This window comes from Crassostrea angulata, chromosome 6 (assembly GCF_025612915.1).
Source record: "Crassostrea angulata isolate pt1a10 chromosome 6, ASM2561291v2, whole genome shotgun sequence".
Classification (NCBI taxonomy): domain Eukaryota; kingdom Metazoa; phylum Mollusca; class Bivalvia; order Ostreida; family Ostreidae; genus Magallana; species Magallana angulata.
This window is the reverse complement of record NC_069116.1, coordinates 38,794,658-38,808,589: the sequence shown is the minus strand read 5'-3', so window position 1 is coordinate 38,808,589 and position 13,932 is coordinate 38,794,658. Positions and strand designations below refer to the sequence as shown.

The 13,932-nt window shown below is 33.0% G+C and overlaps 1 protein-coding gene across 1 annotated transcript; it reads right to left on the bottom strand.

Moving 5' to 3' along the window:
• Positions 1-8,256: 8,256 nt before the first annotated feature.
• On the bottom strand, positions 8,257-13,384 carry LOC128188599 (iroquois-class homeodomain protein IRX-6-like). Its single transcript, XM_052859749.1, has 5 exons — positions 13,064-13,384; positions 12,564-12,794; positions 12,030-12,148; positions 10,691-11,040; positions 8,257-9,039 (listed from the first exon to the last, which is right to left on the bottom strand). Exons 1-5 carry the CDS (start codon positions 13,115-13,117, stop codon positions 8,336-8,338), a joined length of 1,458 nt encoding a protein of 485 aa, XP_052715709.1. The 5' UTR covers positions 13,118-13,384; the 3' UTR covers positions 8,257-8,335.
• Between the last annotated feature and the right edge of the window lie 548 nt (positions 13,385-13,932).

Genomic DNA, 13,932 nt, shown 5'->3' with positions numbered 1-13,932 from the left:
TAACGCATCACAAAATATTTCACGGTAAAAAGTTATCATTAAAAGATTTTAGAGCCCCCTCAGCCCCTAATTTGAAGGGCTAGCCCCTTTTTCATGATCTGAAATTAAAGCTCTTGATTTAATTAAGTTTTTTTGTTCTACATGTTTTAACAAAATGCTTTGAAGAAAAGAGATATTCAAAGAAAACCAAGAAAAATCATGACGCCTTTTTTATCTTAATTTTCAAGCTCGGGCGAGCTTCGGCGCTCTTTGAGATAAAGATGATTAATGACCATTAGACACTATTTCAGTCTTTCGTCTATCAGCCCTGAAAAGTTCAACATCATATCTTCAATGGTAAAAGAGGAGTTCTCGGTACAAAATACCCCTATAAAAACTGATAAATCCATGATATCTCGAGACAGGAAGTGACGTCATCAACAAAAAAAATTTCCAACAAGGTTCAGATCAATACCTATCAGAACTGAAAATTTGACGTAAATCGGTTGAGCCGTTTCCGAGAAATCGCGCGCACAAAATCGGTAAGAAAAAAAAAATAATAATAATAATAGGGAAAAAGAAACCTAAGAAAAACAATAAGGTCCTCCGTTGGAAACGGAAGACCTTAATAAATGTGTATCGTTGAAATATTTTTATTGTAAATGTCTTTTCTTTAAACGTGTAGCTGTGAATTGCATATATTTGTGAAATATGTGTTATCAAACGAAACACAATAGAAAAATTCTAAATAATTATTATTGGTTTTTTTCTATTTAATTGCTTTACAATTTTAAAAATTTAACTCATCGAATCAATAATACAAAAAGCATGCGAACTTACATGTACTACATGTGTATGTTGCAGTGTTTGCTATAAAAATTGTGCTAAAAAAATAAATCAATGGCTCTTGATGTATTCATCTTTTAATGAAGAGCCAATATTGATGAAATAAATAAACACTAAAAAAATCTTTAATAATGAATGTTTTCATGAGGAGAATTTTAAAAACGCAGGTTCCATTTAGCGATTTCAAACATCATACTACATAATTATGTAGTTCATGAATTTACACAGCTGATATATACAAAGCAGATTGTGTGTCCTCTACACTTTGACAGCAAAAATGTTAATATTCTTATTATTGAAATTTTAATATATACATGTATTTGATAATATGAAATTTAGATAAATGAATTTAAACTTTTTTTCTGAAAAGAGGAAATATATTTGAAATTTTGCTAAAGCAAGCAAATATTTTGAAAACAAATATCAGCCAGTGCTTATAGACATTAAAAAACATTTTAAAATTTTTGAAACGTGTTTTGAACTTCCAAGGGTTATCCTTTAATTAAGAAAGCAAATTGCACTTTCTTATTTGCTTGTTAAAAATACAAATTCTTTGTCCAAAAAATTGGGCTGTACATAGATTTGAAAAAAAAAATTCGGGGATTTTTTTTATTGTCTAGACACTTCGTGTTTTCTATAAATGATGAAAAATATATACAAAAATAGTATGATGACAATTTTTTTTTTAAACGACCATGTAATACATGTAATGCACATTTTATTCGTGTATCTTGAACAAACGCAACAGACATATATATTTTTGTCAATTCTAATATAATTCTGTATAAAGCAGAAAAACAGAAAAACCCATCATAAGACGATACATAGTACAAGAGAATGAACTTGTTGATGGTCGTGCGATGTTCACCCAACTGTTCTTTTTGCTATATAACGTTGCATCGATTCGTTTCGGATCTTCGTCTCTGATTGACAGAAAAGCGGGTGAAAAAACGTAGATCACTTCCTGTAGCAATTGAGAAAATGACCATGCATTCCTACTGAACATGCTTCCACGGGGCCCCGTTACATTGTAACAATTCGCCAACATCCGGACGTTTTGCATGCAACATCACGAACATTTAACGGGTTCGAAAGACATAAAATTCAGACTTTCTCGGGAGTATAGCTTTATTTAAATTTTGTATCAAATCGGTTAACTGGAAAAAAAATGTTCAATAGCTTCCATGAAGGAAGAATTTTTTGTGGTTTATATTATTGTGGTTGGTATTGCTCGGTTTTTCTTTTTAAGTGAACAACCTTTTAAATATATGATGATTTAAATCTTGTTCACCAGGTAACCAACAGGTGTGGTATTTGTAAAAATTAGGGGATGGTGTGTTATTTAACGCCACACAATTTGTTTGATGATATTTAACCTTTGGTTAAATTAACCGTTTCCGAATTCTTAAAATTAAGATTTCTTTTCTCTAAAACATTGAAGTATATCTTGGTAGAGGATTAAACGCTATTTTAACATATCAAATACCAGTAATAAATGCAATGAAATAATGAATTTCGAATTTTAAATAGATTTCTATCCACCATAAAAATATGTAGAATTGAAAAATTGGAAAGATTCAATCCAAAACTGTTTAATCTATGAAAGTCGTAATTGATTATATATATCTACTGTTATATTAAACTTGAAAAAAAAAACTGATAGACAAGACGTGTAGATTATTTCCTAGTTGTTTATTCAATTAGATAAAAATTCAAAGAATTTCTGATAAGAAAAAAATAATTAAAGCGATCAAGTGTAACGAATGAAAATGATAAGATTCTGTTTGAAGATTAAATAAGAAAAAAAGACGCAACGAATTTTTGAAAATCTTTTAACCTTTTCACAGTTTAGATACGTTGAATAGCATGAATCTGTTTAGATGGACAATAATTGTCTGCATTCCTCAGATCGTAGATATCTTTGCTTCTTCTCCTGTTTGCGACAATGTACAAACAACTGTTTACAGCTTACGGTGAGACATCTATTGTAGTCAGTCCTCTCGTTGTGAGTCAATCGTCCATTGTTTTAATTTGTTACAATGTATCTACCTGATGGTGATAAGATAAAAGACCCAACAAACCCCGAACTCCTTCACACAAACAAACCGACACCTTTATCGCTCCCCTGGATTTGATTCCATGTTTAATTAAATATGATATCTTGTTAGTATACAATGCCATCAGATAAAAGGTGCAGTTAAAAAAAAAACCACCACGCAAAACAAGACGCATTGACAGTGCTCCTTGCAACAAAACAGTAAGCACCTTCAGATAATCCAGGTGGGTTAATCATCGAAAACCGGCCACCTTTACTACGGGTGAGTGGGTATCCCGCTCTGGTCTAGGGTTCTATCACGATTAAGCACCCAGGTTTACATTGAGTGTCCTCCCAACGCATCTCTGCTCCCAGTTCATTTCTTTTGTGTTTGCGCTCGTGACAAGATGGTTCTTGGGCTAATCTTTTAATGTTTCACGCAATTGTATGTAATCGAGGTAATCTCTTTACAGGTATGAGATCATCCTAAAAACATGCCACCCAAATGTCCCTTAACACGATAGAAACACGGGACCTTTGGTTGTACTGTTGTATACCAATTGGCTTTTTTTTTAACCATTTCTGTCTGAAGTAAAAATTTATCGGTACATATTGTCATTAAGAGCGAGGTAAGTTGGTCCGAAAGAATCAGCTTTCGAGTGAATAAGTTCATTACCAAAAATAAAAATACAGCTGAGAAAAAAAGAGGAAGAAGAAAAAAGAAATGCAAGTGGGTTATCATAATGCATAGATTTAAATTAAAATCTACTGAATATATTTTGCTATTTGCATGTTGGTGAAAACTTTATTTTCCTCTGTAGCTTTGATGGATATGTGTCTTTTAAAAACTGTTTCATCTATACTATCTATATAATTTTTCAAAGATTTACTTATATGGAAATTTTAGATTAAATTTTACATTAAAAGTTAAAAAAGGAAGATTTCTAAACTTATCTATAACAATCATTGTTACAGAAAAGTTTAGAAATCTTTGATTTTTAACTTTCAATGTAACAAAAATATCAACTTTTAAAACCATTCTAGATTGGATTGTAAGCAATTTAGCAATTCTAAATTATATTTACAAAATTTGCCTTAATAATGAACAATTTAATTTAATTACTTTCTTATATAGTTAATAGAGTATTTCCTTGTGTGAAAGAAAAACAATATTCTTTCATTTTTTGTTTGATGAAAAGATTGAAGACACGTGTGACAAAAACGGTTATAAACATAAATGTATATAAATACTAATATTTTGTAAGCACTTTCTAATTTGAGACACTGTGCTATTTTAATCAAAATAATTAGAAAACGGGACCAAATATTGTCTTATGTTTGACGTCATTCCCCCAAATCTTGTCAACAAGAAGTTCACGTTTGATTTTTATCTTCATGCAAATTGGTTTGTTTATAAATTTGAATTCCTTAAAATTTTGAAAGGTGATTTAATATGATGAGGGATAATCAACACAAATTTTAGGAACCGTTAAAAAAATAACTTTTTTTCTGAGAACCCCGGCTCCAGCTTAATCCGTGCCGCGCGCTGTATGTAAAATATGTACTTTTCTGTATATTGAAAGCAGGTCCAACTTCTCAAAATGATTAATTAGATAACACGTTAACTATGTTTGTACGCTCCTCGACTTGAAACACGGTGTGTTTGTGGTAATTACAAAACAAGAAGAATAGACAATTTAAATAGATATAAATAAGCGATGTTTCATTAAGATATCAAAAATCTAGCCTGTTACTACCTGACACGTTATAATACCTGCGTGCTTACAAACAAAAAAAAATCTTAAATTGTCTCCGGTGTATAAGGTATCTCAGAATAATACGATGAAGTCAGTACTGACATGTTGGATTTTTTTGTCCAAGTTTTTTTTTTATTATGTCGTCTAGTTTTATAGAGAGAACCAGAAGCGATTGTCGCATTACAATCAATTAATCTGGATGTGTGTGTAATTATGATCAAGCTAGTCGAAAGATTAGAGCCCGAACATCTTGATCACTGATCTCGTTACCTGTTAAATGCCTAACAAACTTGTTCATTGTCACGAGGCGACAAGGAAATAATAACACACGGATCAGATACCCGGGGACCACACAAATTCCGGTATCTCCTGAGCCTATCGGTCCGGATTCAATTTAATGCTAAACTTAACATGATAGTACGTTGGTTGAATATGTCATTGGGCCTGCGTGATGCGTAAGGCCAAGGATTATTGAACAAGACATCTTGTCAGTCCTGCAATAGATACAGTACAACAGTAACAAATTGACAGGCATGTTTTTTTTGGGAGACAATACCCTGATCCTATCGGGATGAAAACTCGAAATTTTGAAGTGTGGACCCTTGTAGAATACCCGAGGTTCTCCGTCAAACTTACATGTATCTTGAAATGTTATCTGGGGGGACTTGAACAAAGACGATTGTTCAAATGTTTGACCATGATTTTGTCTTTGATAAACAATCTTGTGTAAACATTTGTAAAGACATTTTGGTCATTTCGGATGCGACTGTTGTTTTCATCATATTCTGCAATTTTGTCTTAACCATACGCTGAAAAAAGCAGTCATACAGAGTTGAAAGTATAAAAAAAAACTATATTTATTTTTAGGTAAGATAGAATTAGCACGCACAATTTGTCAAATTCAGCATTCAACCGTCCACCTTGCTTCAAATAGACTTAATAGTTCTTAGAAAATTATTTCATTTTTTGTATGCAATATTTGTCACTGTTAGAACCAATAGAGCAACATCGTTAGTACAATTATAGCTGCAATAAAATTTTCTAGTCACAGGCGAATTTTTTTTCTTTCTTTATTTTATTGTTGTTGCGTGCAATTTTTTGCTTTCATTAATAAATAATTAGTATTAATTTAACCCTTAGTTATTTTTCTTGCTAATCTACTAGCAATGTAATTTTTCTGCTTGCGAGAAACTCGTAAACTAAACGAACAGCTTGCGTGCATGCAGGTTTGAAAAATCAACATATCGTCTAAAAGATACATTTCCTTTTTATCTAGATAACAGTGTATGAGTGACGAAATTATAATGATATAATGAAATACAAAGTAGAACGCAAAACAATAAATTAAAAAAGGGAACCATACAATTTTCCTAAGCGACCACAACAAGTATTTTTGAAGTTTCATTTATCATTCTCTTATCATACACTGTCAAGTCATTAATTCATGGTTTTCTTAAAGACTGAACTATCTTGACCTAAACCTTACATTTGAAAAAGAGTTGCGGCAACGTAAAAAAAAAAAATACCGCTGCGGACACTTTTCGCGTGAAGTCGTTGTCAGAGTGCGGCGGCAGAAAAAGACGGGATCAAAGAACGTGTCCCATTAAGGGCGACAAATAGGCACACCTGAATCCCACATTACTTTATATAACCTCGACATTACATGCTGATGTCTGTTAATCATGTCCAGATTCTGCGCTGGATGGTAGCCTCGTTTTGACAAGAAATTTGATATATAGATCATATATATCATTTTTGTCGTAAGAGACAAAGTTGGGTCTTTAGCATCATTGGTTGTCCGTAGCGGCGTATCGTATATGGACGTTTCTGCTCGTTATTAGGAAAAACTCATTAATTGTCGATTCATTTTTTTTTACATGTATTAAACAAGGGTAACTATATTGAATATTTGATTCAATTCCGGGTTTTTTTTAATCTATATGAAGTTATGGGGAAAATAAATGTAATATGGGCGTCCATTTTGATAAGGTCGACCTTTTACAAAAAACACTACATATCGTTCATTAGTTTCACATCTACGTCTAATTAGAAGCTAGAAAAGGAATAAAATGTTAAAATTGCGTCCTGTCATTTCTCTTTATACTGTGGACAATATATATGAGGTTATCCATGTCTATAATTACGCGGTAAATATTATTTTTACATTTTTCATCATGCGGGGAAAACACGTGTTTTTTTGTTATTTAATTGCCACAAAAACAAATAAAATACAAATTTAGCATACGAAGGTCTTAAATTTTGATTATTAAAATGTTGCGGTTATGCTTTATATAAAAATGCTGCGGCTTTAACACTAAGTAACACAATTATTGAAAACGTGACCATCACTCCCCCCCCCCCTTCATCCCCACCCCACCCTTCGCTCATTTCCGATTTCATTTGATGGGATGTGGCAATTTACAACAAAATATCAGATATGCCATCCATAATCCGTCTTTGACATCGTTTTTTTTTTTTTAATCATTTGAATATTAGCCAATCATTAAATGCTTTCTTATTACTCAAACAGGTGTTCTAACCATGTTGAGAGGTTTAAAGGCGATTTAAAGATTGTATATGAAATTCTCGTAGATCAATTACCATAGCAAAAGAATCAAGCTCATAACAACAGAAAATGGATTAAGACGGATTTTCTAAAATGTAAATTAGGGAATGTCTTTTTTTTTTATTATAAGTGCCCTTTTATAGTGGTGATTTAAATTCTATTTCCTTTCAGAGTGATAATAATAATAATGGTTTAATTTTTTTCTCGCTCCGTTTTATTTGTCAAATGATTCTTGGCTTCGGATGAAAGATTTTTTGTCCAGTGTTGCGTGACAATATGTCTTGTGTAGGAGACCTCAGAGCAACCTACACGCAAGAACAGCAACAGCTGGGCTGCGTCACAGAGCAATCCACGGCTGAAATGTCTCCCCTCAATAAAAATGCATTTGCTTGTATAACCAACATCTATGTTTGTCGTGTGTACGTGTGCATTAATTAGAAATGTTACAAATGGATCGATTCGTTATGTGTGTGTATGCGAGTCTTTAAACAGACGAATAAAATCAACGGACACCATATTTTCTCCTTCGTTCTCATGTGTATTTAGAGCTAAAGGAGTTTGTGTATCAAATATAAAGCCTGTTAACTAAAACAAACACGCAATCCGGGTTTTTTTGATATGTCATAAAAAAATTGTAAGTTTCAGACTCGGTTGTAAATTTCTATGTATTTTGCAGTAAAATACATCCGATTTCCTCTTGGGCAATTTTCCATCAGTGTTCATCGCAATATGCCTTTGTCTATTTCACAGATGCGAAGGGGGTTTATATTCAAAACAGGCTTCCTATACACTTCAGAAAATTTTGTGGAGACATTTATAGGCTTTGTGTGATATGTACCATTTTTTCTAATGAAATGTTATTTCAACCATAAATATCACGTTTCATAAAAAACGACGAAATACAAGCGGTCTGCTTTGTGAGGAAAATGGGTGGTTTTGCAAATTGATACACTTTCCCTTTCTTCTACAGTAAAAACAAATGTAAATAAAAGAATTTTTGCTGCAAAAAACCTACGATTTTTTTTCTATGAAATCCTTTCTCTTGCCAAGTGTACAAACACAACAAGTCAAAATTAGATAAAACATACATTTACTTTAATAATTATAATAAATCAACGACGAAGTAATAGGATGTGAAGAACAATAATTTATCTAGGGACGAACAACATCAATGTCTCTTGCAGGGGAAAATAGAGAACTAGATGACCTTACGAGTTTTTCTGCAGATTTGGACAGGTTTTCCGGTCCAGAAAACGGGAAATGAGATCCGCCCAGAGAACTTTTTGCCGCGGCGTGAGAGGACAGGATGTAAGGGTACGACAATGGCGGATGTGCCAACGACAAAGCACTGGGGTAAGGGCCAAAACCGCCGTACCGGCCGGCCCTCATCATGTGACTAGCTGTGGAGGTAAGGTAATACAAGTCCGAAGCACTATGAGGGACAAGGGAGCCTCGACTTGACATCGATGACGTCACAATAGGTTTTTTCACTTCTTCGTCCTTTTCGTCATCGGATGAGGACGAATTATTCAGAAACTGGGTCACAGACCAAATTTTGGATCGATTGTCCTGATTTTGGGTAGAATTTGTGTCAGTTTTAATAGGTTGGGGTGAACACGTGACAGCGCTGGAGCACCGAGGAGAGGCCAAGTCGCTACATCTTGAATCTTCGCCAATGCTGAGATTTGGAGAAGGCGCATCTGCTTCCCTTCGAAGAATTTTATTCGATAAACTTTCGCTTTCTGAGCTCAGGGAATCCACTCTTTGTCGCGTGTCTCTCTCTTCAAAACTCAGATTAGAATCTTCATCTTCGTCCACGCTGATAATTTTCTCATTTAGTTCTCGATCTTCACAGTCTGTAAAAATAAAATAAATTTTGATTAAGAAAAAAAATATTTCAACTTTTCAATATTATAAGATTTTATTTTTCCTTCTTAACTGTTTTAATTTTTTTAAATTTAGACCCTTTCATTGAATGAAGTCCTGCTTTAATGCTTATAAATATCAGGTCAACGTGTCGAAGTAATTTTATTCCTGCACAAAATATTGTGTAAGTTAGAGCAACGTATAAATTGCTGTTTTGGGGTCGTTAAGGGTTGTCTGAAAATTTGTAAAATGAGTAATTATTGAGTGTAACCTCTACACTCACACTAAAAACTTGAATTATAAAGTTAATTAGTCTTTACATAGAAATATCTTGTTACTCATTAAAGCTTCTGTCATCGCATATTAATGATGAAATAAACTTGAAGTTAATTGTATTCAAAATATTATTATACATGTTCTACAACAGATATTTGCATAATGTGGTTACAAAGTTTAATGCAGTGTCGAATAAAAATAGAAAAGAGACTTGCTTTTTTTTTAAATTTCTGACATTTTTTATGCTTTTTGAATACAGATTAGAAATGAAATTTTTGTGGATTAAACTAAATTTTCCGATTGACAGAAATCGTTAATTAATATACATAAATAAAAATTTTCTGTAGGAAAAATATTTCAGAATATTTTAGAGTCATTGGGATGTTATAAATAAACGCGATTGAATTTATTTTATAACGACTGATTAGTATATATAAACAAAGATATCAATTGTTATCCTGGAGGATAAACCCTTTAACGGATTTAACTCTCACTTCATTAACATCAATACTAATGATAGTCAAAATTTCCTTCGGGGCATCTCTGATTTAAATCGGATAATACATAGGCACATAACGTGGAAAAATTATCATTGGAAAAAATCTCCCTTTCAAACTTAAAAGTCTCGTTGGAGGAAAAAAAAAAATATCAACTTTATAAATCTGGGATTTTTGTCTCTTTATTTAGGCTCCTATCTTATTTTGATCGGCTTTTATTGTTCTAACTAAGAGACTTTATGAATTATGTATTTTTCTGACAGAGACTCCGTGAAGCCGTCTGTTCAAAAGGAACTCTACATTATTCATAATCCAGGTGAATTTCATGGACCGGCTCGAGTAACTCCTACTTGGCCATCATCATAGATCATTATAATCGAAAAGAATCGTCATTTGGAGAAATAAACAAAGGATGTGAAAAAAAGCTTAAAACTCCATTATTTTTATTTTTTTTTTATTTTAAAGGGAAATTACTTTTTTTGATTAATCCATTGCTCATTTATTTAAAAGAACATTATCTGGTCGTTAAACCAGCTATAAAGTTGACTTTAAAAATGTTTCTTTAGGGAATGGGTGAGGTTTTCTGAATGGTCGGTTTATAGAGTCAGTGCATTAATATTGTCTGCCTGTGGTTTTAAAAAGATCATTTTATATTTAGAAAAACATTTGTTTAATGTCAAATTATTTTGTATAATACACCTGAGTAAATGCTTACGTTAATTAATTAAACTATTTATCTTCTATATATGCAATTCTGCATTCAAATATTATAACGATTTCGGGGGTTTTGGTTTTCTTTTGATTTTCTCCATTTATTTAACATTGTTCTTCGTCAAAAAAAATGAATTTTAATATTAACTTCAATTACCTTTTGACGACTCTTCAATTTTGTTGCTGGATTCTTTTTTATCGACGATACAGTCGTTTTTCCGCAACAAATCGTCCTCCTCATCATTGTCCAGATCATCGTCTGCATCGTCCTCAGATCTATTTCGCGGGGACCACGTCATCTTATTTTCCTTCTTCAGTCTTCTTCTGGCGTTAGCGAACCAGGTGGAGACCTGTGTCAGAGTCATTTTGGTGATGATGGCCAGCATGATTTTCTCGCCCTTTGTGGGGTAGGGATTTTTTCGGTGTTCATACAACCAGGCTTTTAATGTATTCGTGGTTTCACGTGTGGCGTTTTTGCGTCGTGCGTTTAGGTCAATTCCACCATATCTGTAATTTTTAAAAAAAATCGTGAAATAAAACATAGGGAAAAACATTCATTGTTTTGTTTCTTTGAATAATAATTATATATGAATGATAATTCTTTGTTTAAGAATAGTTATTATTTTTTTTAACAAAATATAGCAGACATTGAAGGGAAAATCGAAAAGGACACATTGTGATTTTCTTTCCTCTGGCGATTTTAGTGGAAATTGATATTCACCGATTGTCTTTCTCATCCGAATCATAACATTGAAAGGTTGATAAATAAAATTTAATCAAGCGAACGCGGGCCATTCTCTGCTTTCAAATCTAGATTATCAGGCTTAACGCCCGGTTTAACATTGTGGTTATGAAGACATCAGCCGTCGTGTTAAACTAAATGGGAAGCGCCGATGAAGCGTACAGAGCCAGTCTTTATGAATAAAGAATAGCAATCACCCAGGTCTTAATCACTTGATTTATCTTTACAATTAAACTCACGAAAAAGGCGATAATTGAATATGATACATAAAAATATCATCATTTAAAGGATAAAAAATAATAAAGATTGATGGCATGAAAAATATGCAGGAGAAAAAAAATACTTGAGAGAGAGAAGAAAAGAAAAAAATGAAATGAATGCAAAATACTTGAAATTATTCTGGGCTTGTTTTTCACACCATATCACCCGATGAAATACAAAGCACATTTTTTAGAGGGACAATTGTGGCTCAGTTATCACGACCGCACATAGGAAAAGAAATCTAATCTTGACCGAGATATCGACAGATACAGGTGTGCAGTTTAGGCTCTGTCAACGATTACACCCTGTTTCACCTAGTGCATTGTTATCCAGAGCTGTACATTTTTTTCTTTATATTTTTTTTTTTATATAATTTTTTAAAAGATAGATAATAGACATCCAATTTTACCATGAGCATTTTTATCTAGAGTTTTTTTCTCTAGATTTTTTAAAAGTATTTTTATTTAATTTTTGAAAGATAAATAAAACCTACCCAGGGCCATAAGGGTACACTGACATGGTAGGGTCGTACGGGAAACAAGCCCCGGGTTGAGCTGCAGCGAGGCTTCTCCAAGCCTCCGTAGCTTCCTTAATATCATAGGGACCACTGGTCTACAAAGGAAGAAAAATATTATAAAAATTTAACATCAATATATATTTGCATATTTTTTTTATTTTTTGACTACATGCCTTAGAGATAAAAGGGATTTTATTGAGTAGGTTATTAGAATTTGTACACTCAAATTATTGCCAAATCAGCATTATAATTATCTCTTTTTCCTATTACATATAATGCTTTTAAGAACTGGTTTTTTTTTCCTCCTGTTCTTTGATTTTAAACTCTGGTTCAGATACCTACACTTTCGTTGAAATCAACATTTAAGATATTTAATTCTTATTCAAACTAGATGGACATTTTTGTTCAAAATCTCAAAGTGAAATTGAAATAAAAACATATCTATTTCAAGCCCCTAAACTATTGGTGACAATTTTTCTAATTATTCGAATATTTTTGCAGAATACTTACAAGAGGAGAATAAAAAGCAGATCCTTCCGAAGCAAAAGGGACTAATCCTTGGGCAGTGTAGGCAGGGCTTCCATAGACGCCCTCGGGAAGTCCAGCCAGCCTGGAGTAGCCCAGGAGGGCTGGGTTGTACTGGCATGAGCAGATCGTCTGTCCAGTGTGAGGGTCTGCCATGATGGGCCGACCATTCTCACAGCAGCTCCTGCTGGAAGTTGGACTAGGGGTCTTGGTCATCTGAGAAAAAAAATATTCCCAAAATATTTCAAAATTCCCAATTTTTATATAATTTCATATACTGGGTGAAAGTATAAGTTTGAACTAATTAGTCGTTAAATAACTGATTATACAAGGAGAACGTTAGCTTTCCTTCATCTTGGATGAAGATGAGGATGAAATATTTACACTTCGTCCAGAGATGAAACCGCGGTGCAACAACAACATCAAAAGATAAAAGATAACAATATGAATGAGAGAAAGAGAAAAAAAAATCAAAACGTATTTACCTGTGTTGAAGTTCCAGTAGGAATTGGAAAAGGAACAACTTGGGAAATAGACATAGTCAAATAATAATAACAAACTCGTCCGCTTGAATGGACTGGCAAGTCAGGTTTATACAACTCTTGACTTTTCAAGATAATCACTAGATAGAAAATGAATTTGTATCCCAGCTCAGCACTGAACTATCCGCCAACAAACTAACACATATTTACATCCGCTCCGACTTGTCATATATGCAGGTGATAGAGTCGGACATAGGGCTTTATGGATTTTTTGCTGTAAAAGTTTTTGACCCATAAACACTTTGTAAACCTGCTAACTTCCGTCTCATTTGACTATACTTTTGAAGAAATTTGAACCGTGATTGGTCTTTGTTTCACTTAGCATCAACCCTCCTCCTCATTTAAATATGAAGCCCCGCCCACTTTTGTTGATCAATGAAAGACGGGCGTTGCGAGTCGCCGCCCACATCGTTAGTATCATTTAACATTTTCACACCTCGGTTTGAACAGCCGTGTTGCGTTTTTAATAATATTACAATATTTTCTACACTTTTTTCATGAAGATTATTATTGTTGTGAGATGTGCTTATACTTTTAACGTTTGGACTTAAGTTTTTTATTGGTTTTATTAATTTTCCCATTTTTTTCAACAACAAAGACTTGTAATCGTACATTACTGTTAAGAGTTTAACGATAAACATTATAAATGTTTTTATTTCATAAATATACTTGTGGAGGTATAAATGAAATGTATTATAGATCGGAATAATTTGTTTCATTTTTGCAATGATAAAAACTAACGTGGAGATGAATAGAAATCACCGATAGTCTCGTCATTTTTCTCTCTCTCTTTTTTTTAATCCCAGGTAAGC

Coding starts and splice junctions, on each gene's coding strand:
- LOC128188599 (XM_052859749.1), bottom strand. CDS start 13,117: ATGTCTATTTCCCAAGTTGTTCCTTTTCCAATTCCTACTGGAACTTCA. Junction 11,041..12,029: donor GTGTACCCTTATGGCCCTGG/GTAGGTTTTATT, acceptor TAAAAATTACAG/ATATGGTGGAATTGACCTAA. Junction 9,040..10,690: donor AATTGAAGAGTCGTCAAAAG/GTAATTGAAGTT, acceptor TTATTTTTACAG/ACTGTGAAGATCGAGAACTA.